The sequence below is a fragment of the Canis lupus genome, chromosome 3, assembly GCF_048164855.1.
Source record: "Canis lupus baileyi chromosome 3, mCanLup2.hap1, whole genome shotgun sequence".
Lineage (NCBI taxonomy): Eukaryota > Metazoa > Chordata > Mammalia > Carnivora > Canidae > Canis > Canis lupus.
Window position 1 is genome coordinate 14,397,215 of NC_132840.1, and position 13,164 is coordinate 14,410,378.

The following is a 13,164-nucleotide window of genomic DNA, read 5'->3' on the forward strand; positions in this document are numbered from 1 at the left end:
AACAGTTTATTCAGTAGGATAAGTAGGAATCAGAAAACCTTTTTTAATCTTTTATTCTACTTTTTATGACTCTTAAATTCTGTTTTTAGTTTTGTTTTCTCTTTACAATATCTGGTTAGGTGACAATATCTTGGGTCCCACCAGCTTCGCCTTGGTGTGGGCCTTAATGGAGCATTTCTGGAATTACTACAGGAGCCTTCCACCTGGCCTCCTGGAGGCATCTTTCCATTCCTTCTCCCCATCCAAGATGCACTCTAAAATGTTAGTCTTTATGAAGGGAATTAACCACTCAGAAACACTGCCACCATCGTGACATTTTGCCATGTCTTCCTCTTCATTGTCTGTCCAAAACAGACTCTTCCATCTGGATGTCAGAAGTGCATGTGCTCAACCCACCCTGCTTATGCAACTTTCATGCCACCCCACAACACACTATTTTCTAGCAGCAATATCAAGGTATATTTCTCTTTAGAAATTAGAGAAGATTCTAAGACATCTGTATTATAAAGTCATTGGTGAATGTTTACCCCTGTTTGTTATCTTACGAGAGGTCTGGATAGCATGACAAGAGTTTTAAAAGACCTGCATTTCATATATGAATATCATATGTCATCTGGATTAAGCATTTTGGGATGGCACTTGAACTTGTCATTTCTAGTGAAGCACCTCTTTTACTTATTCTCCATCCATGTAGTACAACCAGATTATTCTCTTCCTTATGCCTGGCTTCACACACCTTCCTCCTCCTTTTCTACCTCCTTCTCCTATTTCAGAAGGTTCTCATTTGACCTTTACCCCCACCAACCCTTTCATCTTTCTGGTCTTCCCTCAGTCTTACCTCCTGAAACCTCAATCCTATTTGTGAATGACCATCAGATAGTTTGTAGTGCAAAGAGCATAGGATTTAAAGGCAGGGAAAGATGTAAGTTCAAATTCTTGGGTTCTCATTGATTAAGTATAGAGCTTGGATAGATGAGTCTTTATCAACCTTTGCTCTCTCTTCTACGACATGGGGCCAGTAATGGGATGTGGTGGTGATTGGGTGGCACAACACAACACATATAAAGTGCCTGAAGTGAGCTTCTGTCTTCCCAGCTCTCTGGTACATCACGGTTGTAGTTAACATAGCAGTTAATATGCAACCGATGGTTCAGTTGTTCATTGTTGCTAAATATTGATCTTGGAATCTAAGAATATAGATAAGCAAATATGGAATTGGATTCTAAGAAGAATGAGAACCTTAATTATAGAAAGATAAATGAATAGAATGCAACAAAATGAGTGGAACTGCTTAACTAGAAAAGAAAGACAAAAAGGAAGACAAACAGCAAAGTCACAAATGAACCAAACTCTGAAAGAACCAGCAAACAAAATCCCCACAGAGTTAATAAGCAAACACCACCCAAAGAGGACAGACAATACAGAGAATGAAGGAACCCCTACCTTCATGGCCAGTGGTACCCATCTTTTGCTGAGACTCCCCAGATGTTCCAGCCAGGCTTGAGAGCCACTAGTAAAGAAAATTAACTCCTAGAAGGCTGTAGAACAAGAAATGATGATAATTATTAAATACACAGATTTTCCTAAGGTTCATAACCCTAGAGTTCATGTGGAATGAACTTGATTTAGAAAAGAGAGAGAGAACAATTTAGATGTTGAGTTCACAATAAGAGATACATGGAAAAGAACAGGAAGGAGGTGTCAGGCCAGTTTAATTTACAGTTTCAAATCTTGAACATCTAGCAGTTTTAAGTAATAATGGTGCCATTATCATGGATGAATAAGGTGGGATGTGTATGTAAATACATTTTCTGCAAGCTGTGGAGCTGTGACTCAGCACATTGGACAGATGACCAATGTAGATACTCATGTCATTTGGAATTTTAACTACAGGAAGTAGAATGTCTGACCCTGATCTCTGATATTTTATAATTTTAATTTTTAACTTAAAAAATGTCTCATGATTTTCTTCATTCTTTCTTATACTTACCTAAATTCTTTAGGACACTTCAAGAACTCTTAAAGGGAACCAAATGTACTTGGTACCTTTAAAACATTCAGTGGTTTCTATTTTATAGAGAAGATGGAAATTTAAAAGTGACAATATTATTCAATATTTAGGAATAATTTATTTTATTTTAAATCTATGAACGCATAATGTTTTAAGCAGTATGTTGAAAAATATCTGTTAAATGTTTCAAGGTGATTTCACCATCTGTTGATGAGTTTATTATGCAATATAAAAAAAAAGATGAAAAATCTTGACTTTAATGTCTTTGTCCATACACAAAGACTCGAAGATTTCCAATTAACTCGAAGTTCTGGCATGGTATGGGCTGGTATGTATAGTAACACTGGGAGAGAGTCTGTTGGCATAGTAGAGGTCCCACCTAATAGTAAGTCATTATAAGCTTTGGCATTTATAAGTAAAGGAGAAATTAATAAAAGTCCCAGATTTTCAGTTGGGCTCAATAACTTAAAAGTTTTCCAAGTCAATAGAAAAATGATCTAATACCTTTGAGGAGCTGACTGATTTGCTGTCACATTCTTCTCATGCCCTGATTCTCAAATGACTATGATTTTTCCTCTCTATCTATTGTTTTTTCGAAGATAGATGGCCTGCATTCCTCACCTGAATGTCTATTCTTTGCTCTAGTTCTTTGGCATCATGTTTAGCCGTAACTCTGAGAAGGAGCTGGAAGCTGAACATTCATCATAGAAAGAAATGCATTTGGCTAAGGGAAATTTTGTTTTTGAGTGTAGTATTTGCTCAGGCATAAGATCTTTCAGTGTTATTTCTATAGTCTTCAAATAAATAGCCAAGACATTAAATAGAAGAAAAAAAATACATACTTCCAAATAGATCTTAAATCATAACAAGGGAGTGCCATACCATGCCTGATGTTTAATAAACAACTAATATGTTTTCAGCCAATAAATATATTGAGATAAATCACAGACTTTCCATAACATTCTATAATGTTTTAATGGGCATTTCATGATCTCAAATGAAGTTTTTTTTCCTGATGTGTAAATTACTATGATTTATATTTTGATGTCTTCTTATTTCAAAAAATTGTTTTTAAAGAAATTACATATGTGAACTGCTCTCAGAACATCAAGTATCATGCCTGAATTAAGTAGGAACTACTAGTTTCTTTCCTACTTAAAGAATCTATTGACCATTTAAGATTAAATAATAAAATACATATTTTAAAACCCTTCTTAAGGCAATGCCATTAATAGGCATGTTTGGAATATCCCTATATCAATCAGTCTTCTTTTTTCTCCTCTTACTTACTCTTTTGAATGATTTGGGAAGGAAGGGAATGACCTGGGATGGAAGGCTATGAGGTATAGAGCAGATATCACATTTCTCTCATTTGTCTTTCAGATGGAAGCCCTCTGAGTTGGTGGGTCGGAAGAACCAATGAAACACAAACATACTGGGGAGGTTCTTTGCCTGATCCTCAAAAATGTACTTGTGGGTTAGAAGGAAACTGCATTGATTCTCAGTATTATTGCAACTGTGATGCTGACCGAAATGAATGGTGATTTCCTTATGAAAAATAAAATTTGTTTTTAAAAATGACTCACTCAGAACATATAGTATAGTGAGGCAGATACTGAACAAATTAGTACAGTGAAGAATTAGATAAAGGTATGTTTTGATGAAATCTTTTACAATCAATCTGAATCCTAAATGTTAAGACCAATATTTTTTTATTTGAATTTTTTGGTAATGGATCATAAATCATTACATTTTATTTTTGTACTAGGATGAATAGAAGCATTTGTTTCATGTTTCCTCTTCATTGTAAGTCAGTTATCATTCTCTTTAAAAATAAATGTAATTAAGAATTCTATTATTCTCAAAATATATTTATAGCCATCAATTACTAAAGTACATTTTTTCAATAATCTGCCTATAAAACCTTTAAACATGTAAACTTGGAATTTCTTACAATTATTTGAACATTTTTTAAGGACAAACCATGCCACAAAGAATTAATATTCTATTTATATCTTTTTAAAAAAGATTTTATTTATTTGAGACTGAGAGAGAGCACAAGGTGGGGAGGGGCAGAGGGAGAGGGATAAGCAGATTCCTTGCTAGCACAGAACCCCAACTCGACTCTGGGCTCCATCCCAGAACCCTGAGATCATGACCTAAGCCGAAGGCAGACACTTAACCAACTGAGCCACCCAGGTGCCCCTCTATTTATCATATCTTTAAAAAGGAAGTCTAAGACATTTAGGGATTTGAAAACTGAGCCTGAAATATTATTTTAAGTATAAGAGAAGTCTTATGTATATGTTTGCCTTTGAAAAGTTAAAAAAGATATTATGTTTGAGATTAGAATTGAAATGTACATTGGTTTTATTTATTTGTGCAGTGAAATGTTTCTCAACTTTCCTCTTCACACTTCAACATACCATATGCATATCTTACATCACTAAGCAACTGGATCTGTACATAAGAATTATTTTTAAAAATACTAATCATCAGTCTGGCTGTAAATATGATTGATTTGGTTACAGAATGTACTTAATTTCAGTAACATAGTCTGATGTTAATTGAGCTCATGTTTTGAATTTATATACTCTTATGTATTTACTTGGCAAACATCAGGGCTATATTATATTAAAAAGACAGATTCGTTTAGAATACCCTAAAAGGAGGTAGCTATATGGAGTCATGATTATACTTTTAGTGTTACATGTTTGGTATGAAGAAAACTGTGTTACTTGCTCGAGCTCTAATTTTTCAAAATATCTACTTCCTTTGCAGGGCACTCTTTTTTCACTGCCTTCACACACACACACACACACACATGCCTACACAATAATAGTGTATTTTAAAATGCACATAAAATGTTAATAGCAGTGCTTAACAGGGGAAAAAATAACGTAATCACCAATAATTTTCCAGTGCCTTTATAACATATTATTCATCATAATGTTTAAAAATAAGATTTTGAAACTCGTATATTACATTCTGCCCATGGTGAAGTAGGTTGCATAGAGCTAACCTTCCTCAGATACCTTTATAATCCCAGGAGATGTATTTATAAAAACACCTACTTGAAGAAAATTAGGAACAACCAAGTACAGCTAGAAACTGTCAGGGCTGGAGGACCTTGACCCTTGAAAGAAGGGAATCCAAGTGGATGAGATAGTGTTTACATGCCTTTTCCCATGAGGGCACTGACCAGACCATATGCCATGAAGTGGTTAGGATGCTGAGGGGATACTAGATTTTTTTGGCATTTTTTTGGCTTGAGATTTCAGAGGACAGAGTTTGGGGCTGCCGAAGTGACTTAAATTTGATGCGGGAGTGGAAATTGCAGAAAGAAAGCTAGCTGGATGGAGGTCGCTCCACCAACTCCATTCTGATCCTTGGCTGCCCCGAAATGCACATACACAGGGGAGGTTTCTAGGAATCAAACAGACAGCTGCAGCTGGAAAACTGAACAAGTTCTAGAAACATTTCAGTGGCTATTACCAGAGGGGAGACAGAATTTGGAGTTTAAGTCTCACTAATTGAGACGGGCTTGTAAACTCCTTAGCTTTCTTTTTTTTTTTATTTTTTTTTATTTTTTTTTGTTTTGTTTTGTTGGTTTTTTTTTTTTTTTTTAATTTATTTTTTATTGGTGTTCAATTTACTAACACTGGGTGTTATCCTTAGCTTTCTATAGCAATGACAGAAGGCCCATGTCTTCACAGTAAAGACCGTGTCACCAGAACTGAATATGATTGAAAACTAAGAACAGAACTGATGCCGGCCCACCTAAGGGAGTACAAAACCAAACCTCCACAACTTATTGTGATAAGACTGTGATTTAGCTGTCTGTGAAAACAAAAAGGAAGTCCTAAGGGAATGATAACAGAATCCAGAGTCTCTACGGTGTATCACCCATAATATTCAGAATATTATAACAATTGTTACATATTCCAAAAAAGTAAATTTGACCCAAAGTCAAGAAAAATAAGTCATTAAAAAAAAGAAAAGAAAAATAATAGTCATTATTAGAAATAAACCCTGGAACACTGATGTTTGACTAGTGAGCAAAAACTTTAAAGCAACTATTATAAACATGCTTGAAGACTTAAAGGTAAAATAACCACTAGGAGTGAAGAGACTGAGCAGATAAATGAGAACTGTATTTTCAAGAAGCAAGTAAATATTGGAATAGGAAAGCACAACATCTGAAATGAAAACTTCAGTGGACAGTTTGAATATAAGATCTAGCAGAAGAAATCTTTAATGAACCCAAAGATAACTTAATCAAGATAATTTAATATGAAGAACATGGTGGTTAGGTTTGGTGGAGATTGGAAGAAAAATTAACAGAACCTTTGTAGATTGCAAGTGATTTAACAGGCAAGAAATTGGAGTCCCTGAAGGATAAGTAAAATGAGGCAAAAACTATTTGAAGAAACAATGGCTGGAAATTTCTGAAATTTGTTTAAAAAACATCTGTGGTAGCAAGTCTCCAAGATGCCCTCCATGATCCACACTGCCTATTATTCACACCACTGTGTAATAACCTCCCCATGAGTGTCACCTGGACCTTGTGACTTGCTTCAAATAAATAGAATATGATAAAAGGGATGTGAGTCACTTCTGAGATTAGGTTACAAGAGACCATGACTTCTGATTTCCTTGCAACTCTTTCTCTGACTCTTATTTCGATAAAGCAATCTGCCACATTGTGCCAGCTGTCCTGGGGAGAGGCCCATGTGGCAAGGAATTGAGGATGACCATCAGCCAACAGCCAGTGAATATCCAAGGCCCTCAGTCCATCCGCTGGCAAGGAAGAGACTACCGCCAACAACCAACCACTTGAGTGAGCTTGGAAGCAGATCCTTCCCCTGTCAAGCACTGAGACAACTGCAGTTGTTGCCAACACTTTGGTTGTAGCCCAGGAGGGACTCTGAGCCAGAGTATCCTGTTCAGCTATGCCCAAATTCTTGACACACAGAAACTATAGATCATAAATATTGTTTTAAGTCACTGAGTTTTAGGATAATTTGTTATGCCACAGTAGATAGTAATACATCAGTGTACAGATGCCGGAAATTCAGAGGATCTGGAGCAGAATGAAAAACAGAGAAAACACACCTTGGCTAATTGTTCAAATTGCTTTAAAAAAAAAAAACAATGATCAAAATAAATATTTTAAAAGCATCCAGGTTGTATAGATCTGGTGGGATCCCCATTCAGGGGAACAAAGATATAAATGAAGGTGACTTCTCATCAGAAGCACAGGTCAGAAGACAATGGGATGGTATCTTTAATGTGCTAAATAAAAGAGAAAGCAATGTCAACCTAGAATTCTATATTAAACAAATAGGTATTTCAAAAATGAAGGTAAAAAGAAAAAATGAAGATAAAATAAAGTTCTTTTCAAATTAAACAAATGCCGTATTTGTTGCCAACAGGACAGTAATGTATGAAATACTAACAGAAATCCTACAAGCTAAAAAGAAATAAGTCCAGATGAAAACTCAGGTCTTCAGGAAGGAATGACAAACACTGGAGATCATGAATATGTCAATAAATACAAAAGCAAGGTTTTAAATTCTTTTTTAATAATTCTTTTTAATTAATAATTAATAATAAAATAATTAATAATAATTAAGAATTAATTAAGAATTAATAATTCTTTTTTAATTAAAAATTAAGATTTGCTGTTTAATTACAACATTTATGACCTCTAGATTTAAAATATATGACAGCAATAACACAGGAACAGGTATGTGGAGGGGGAAAGCAGGGGCAGGGAAAGTTAAACATATTATCCTGTAGTAAGCTTTTAAGATTTTGTATTAAGTAATATAACATAAAATCAAACTAAAGTGGATGAATTAAAAATGCATTATGTAAGGATCCGTAAAGCAAATATTAAAATACTATAAACAGACATTTAGCTAAAAAGTGAATAAAAAATAAAATTGGATACAAGGAAATATGGAGCAAACCAAGAGAAGTACAAAAGAGGGAGCAGAAATACAAGAAATCCTATGGGAAAAAATAAAACAAATATGAAATTGGTAGATCTAAAAACACAGAATCAGTCATTATACTAAATGTAATTAATCATTTATTTGTGTGTATTTATTTTCTATTCCTTTTTTGTTACTGAATTTTAATTGACATACAATATTATATTAGTTTCAGGAGTACAACCTAGTGGTTTGATACTTATATACATTATGAAATGATCACCTCTCTATAACCATTCTACTTAAAACAAAGAAACTGGTCAACTGAATTTTAAAATCACCAACTATACTCAGTCTACAGGAGACATTAATATGTGGCCATGTTTTCATATGCTCAAATGAGCAATTTGATCCTTGCTCTTTTGTATGTGCAAGATTAGCTCAATATCTTGGCTTTGAAATGCAATAAGGTGGGATCGCTGGGTGGCTCAGGGTTTAGCCTTCGGCCCAGGGTGTGATCCTGGAGTCCCAGGATCGAGTCCCACGTTGGGCTCCCTGCATGGAGCCTGCTTCTCCTTCTGCTTGTGTCTCTGCCTCTCTCTCTTTCTGTGTCTCTCATGGATAAATAAATAAAATCTTAAAAAAAAAGAAACGCAATAAGGACTATCGTTTGTTTTATTTTTATGTTAATCAGAGTAATTTAAAAAATTTTGTTGTTCCTGTTTTTTAGGACCAATGACACTGGATTCCTTTCTTATAAGGAACATCTGCCAGTAAGGAAGATAGTGGTTACGGACACAGGTCGACCGCACTCGGAAGCAGCTTATAAACTTGGGCCTCTACTCTGCCGAGGAGATAGTAAGTAGTGGCAGTGGGTTAAAAATATTGCTGAGGAAGAATCTTGTTTCTATCATATAATAATTAATCACACTTCTGTCGTGAAAACGCATGAGCAGTGTCTGAAGTAATTCTTTTGGTCAGCCAACAAATAATGTACCCTATAAAGTGCAAAACCCTGTAATAAATGCTTGATGCCAAGGTTTGTTCAGATTTAAAGAGAAAAGAAACCACTGGGCATCTCAATTTGATGGGTTTATAAACATATCCCAGCATTCCTACATTTCTACATGCCATTATCCATATAGGAAAGCCTCAGTGCTTCATAAAATTGTAAAGAATGTATGTGAATTTTCTACTGTTGGGCCTGTGGTGAAATTAGAGCATCAATAGAATCAAATGCCAGTTTTATAAAGCATATTTCAACTTTTAATCTCATTTTTTTCCAGTTTGTGTGTCTGTGTGTTTACTCTAAATCAATGGCACATGCTGTTTTGTGTATTCAATATATTAAGACCCTAAACCAGAATTTTAAAATTCAAATATAGTTTCACAGAAAACATTTATTTTCAGCAGGGAATGAAATGAACATATGTATTCATACATATGGAGCCTGAGGCATTAATTATTTATGCTTTATTTCCAGGACTTAAAATGGAAATGGGAGAAACATTTATTTACGTTAAAAGTATACCCTAAAATAAAATTTTATTCTAGGGGCTCAACATAGGCAGAGATAAGAGATGACCTAACAATGCAGTGGATTTATGGAGATACATAGCAGAAGTTGCTTAGTTAAAAAGCAAAGATGATACTGGCCTATAAAAATTTATATATACTTGTAAAAGACTGTCTGCCATTCTACCTACCATCCCTAATCTTTAGCATCTCTACTTCCTGTTCTGCCAGTAGGCCTCACACAATCACATGAAGATGACATAGGATATTGCTTGGAGAGAAAAATTATGTGCAAAGAGATGAGGTTGTAAACTCAGGATGCATCCAGGGGAGTACAATGATTTTGTGACTATAGAAAATTGTTGTACACGTCACACTCAGTTTTCACTGCTGGCTCTGATATTAACCCTGCAGGGACCCAGCCTGGCTTCCTCCTTCCCCCTTATTCCATTTGCCACAATCCCTGGGGAAGTGTCTTCATTTCTTCATTGACTGAGGTCACTACCACTCGTCCTTAGGGCTTCTTTCTTACACACTTCCTGCCATGAACTTAAACACACAGAGCACCTTTTCACTTAAAGCAGTGATTCTCCATGCAAAGCAGTTTTTCCATCAGTGGACATTTGGCAATACTGGGAGACATTTTTGGCTGTCACAATTGTTGGGGGTTGAATGCTTCTGGCTTCTAGAGGCAGACGTCAGGAGTGCTGCTAAATATCCTACAATGTGCAAGACTGCCCTCTGCAACAAAGAATGATCTGATCCAAAATGTCAATAGTGCTGAGGCTGAGGAACCAGAACATTAAACTTTTGTGACCATGGGGATGCAGAGGTGTATGGATTTACAAATAGTTTAAGTATTTAGAGACCTGCTAAATAATTTCTGACTTATTAATGAAACAGTAATTGAGAGTTTCTTTGGCCTTGTCTTAAACATCTATATTTTGGCTTGAGGCTCATCCTCACATGTCATAGGACTATTCTCTTCATGGAGGGCTCTTTCTTATTTTCTCAATCAGAAGAGCAATGGCTACAGAACAATGAATGCCCCTTTTTTTTTCTGTATGGGAAATCTGCACCCACAATGATCTGTACCCTAGGCACATTTTTTTCTTTCCAAATGAGATAGACTGTAGCTATGAGGCTTCCAGATATAGAATCATGCACAGTGGGCCTTGTAAGCAGAAGAAAGGTATATGGAAACTTTCCTAACTATCCTGAAGGCCACTAGGACCTGAACATTGAATAATTTAAGGCTGAGAAATAGCTTAATCTTCATGATCCAACTGAAAGCATGAAGACAAGATATAAATCTAAAGACCAAAAAAGTCACTTTTGATACAAGACAAGGGAAAATGATTAGGACTTGAACCAGACAGTGGCATGATGTATAAGGAAGGGACTCACATAAAGAGGGAAATTGGGTATGATCTAGATGGGAGTTAAGGTTGAGGGGGTGTGAGGTTGATCTCTAGCTTTCTAATCTAAATAAAGTCAGTAGGACCATTGATTGAGGCAGTCAGGATGCTAGTAACCTTCACTGAAACAAAGAAGTTTTAGATTTTCTTTGAGAGAAAAATGGAAAGATGAGAATTGAAAAAAAAATGACATTTAGGTTTTCTCACACAAACATGTTGAAAATTTTTTATCTAGCCATATTTTTGTAGGAAAGAAGACAGAAGCCTGGAGAAAGCAGGACAAATAAACAAAAATGAGTATGAGAACTACTAGTCCCAAATATGAGCCTAGCCCTAATTAATTAATGCTGTCTTTTTCTAAGTTCTTCTTTAATCTTTGTATCAAATGCAGGTGATTATGAAATCCCATGGGACTGCTGCTATTATTGTGCAATGTCAGAAGTCATAGATAACATTGTTAGGTGTTCAGCCTAAAGCACAGCAGATATGAGTGATAAAGCCACTGTTAAAGTTGTGCTGCAGACACAAAAATTAGTAAATATCATTGTTCTTAATAAATTTATTTACTTATGAATATGGAAATGAATTTCTTAAAAATATATGTGAAAAGTTAATAGCAAAATTCAACATTCTTCTTATGATAAAAGCCAAAGTAGGAACTAAAGAGAGCATCCTTAGTGTTTTAACAGACACCCATGAAAATCTGACAGCTAATATCAAATAATCAAAGACTAGAAATGCTTTCCCTCTCAGATGAGGATCAAGAAAGGGAGGCCTACTCTCATCTATCTAACATCATACTTCTAGTCCTAGCACATGCAGTAAGAGAAGGAATTCAAGGCATGTATATCAGAAAGGAAGATATAAAATGTTCTATTTATAAATAATACCGATTTCTAGGTAGGACATTTGTAAGAATTTCTTTTTTTTAAAGTGAATTTAGCATAGTCATAGGATGCAAGGTCAATATTCAAAAATAAATTATATTTCTGTATTTTCTTATCATTTATTTATTTATTTGAAGGAGAGAGAGAGAAAGAGTGATGGGGAAGAGAGGGGAAAGAGAGAGAAGCAGACTCCTCCCTGAATAGGAAGTGGGATGCGAGGCTCAATCCCAGGAGCCCCAGATCATGATCTGAGCTGAAGGCAGATGCTTAACCAACTGAGCCACCCCCAGGTGCCCCTTATTTCTGTATTTTCTTAATAAAAACTCTAAGTTGAAATTTAAAAGTACCTTTTAGAGTAGCACCAAAAAATACTTTGGCATAAATATAAAATTACATAACACTGATGAGAAATCATTAAAGAAGAACTAAATGAAAATATGATAGTTGGGGATTCTGGGTGGCTCAGCAGTTTAGCACATGCCTTTGGCCCGGGGTGTGGTCCTGGAGTCCCGGGATCGAGTCCTGCGTCGGGCTCCCAGCATGGACCCTGCTTCTCCCTCTGCCTGTGTCTCTGCCTCTCTCTCTCTATGTCTATCATGAATAAATAAATAAAATCTTAAAAAAATATATGATAGTTGCGGATTAAAAGGTTTGATATTGTTGTTGGTTTTTAAAAAATTGATATACATTCAGTACAATCCCAATCAAGACCCAATAAGTGTTTTTCTTTTTCCTTTTTTTTCAGCAGAAATCAGCAAGCTTATTCTAAAACATGTGTAGAAAGCAAAGAAACTAGACTAAAACATTTTGAAAAATAAAACAAACAAAGTTTGAGACTGATACTACTGATTGTAAGACATATTACAAAACTACAGAATTTAAAACAATGTGAGACTAACATCAAGATAGAGAAATAGATTGATAGAACAGAATAGAGAGCCTAGAATATATTGGTTTTTTAAGAAGTTGCCAGAGCAACTCAATGGAGAAAAAAATAGTCCATTTCAAGAAATAGTGCTGAAATAATGAGAACCCATTTGAAAAAAACAAAAACCAATAAAACTCTCAACCCATACTTCAAACTGCATACAAAAAATAATTCAAAATTAACCATATACTTGAATGTAAACCCACAAACTATAACATACTTTAATATAAGAAAAAAATCTTAGTGATTGTGGGTTAGGCATAGATATTTTAGATACAACACCAAAAGCATGATACATAAAATTGTTAAAAATGATAGAGTTTCAGCAAATTTAAAAACTGCTTTTAAAATGACATTGTTAAGAAAATGAAAATAAAATGCATACACTGGGAAAAAATATTTACAAAATAAATATCTGAGGGGCACCTGGCAGGCTCAATCGGTTAAGTCTGACTATTGATTTCAA

At 35.0% G+C, this 13,164-nt stretch overlaps 1 protein-coding gene across 1 annotated transcript in view; it reads left to right on the top strand.

The window, feature by feature from the left end:
- CNTNAP4 (contactin associated protein family member 4) overlaps positions 1–13,164 on the top strand; it is a 241,907-nt gene that overhangs the window by 178,341 nt on the left and 50,402 nt on the right. The window contains exons 14-15 of the mRNA XM_072818909.1: positions 3,395–3,551; positions 8,681–8,808. Of these exons, the coding sequence (XP_072675010.1) occupies positions 3,395–3,551; positions 8,681–8,808 (285 nt within the window). The remainder of the gene's footprint in view (positions 1–3,394; positions 3,552–8,680; positions 8,809–13,164) is intronic.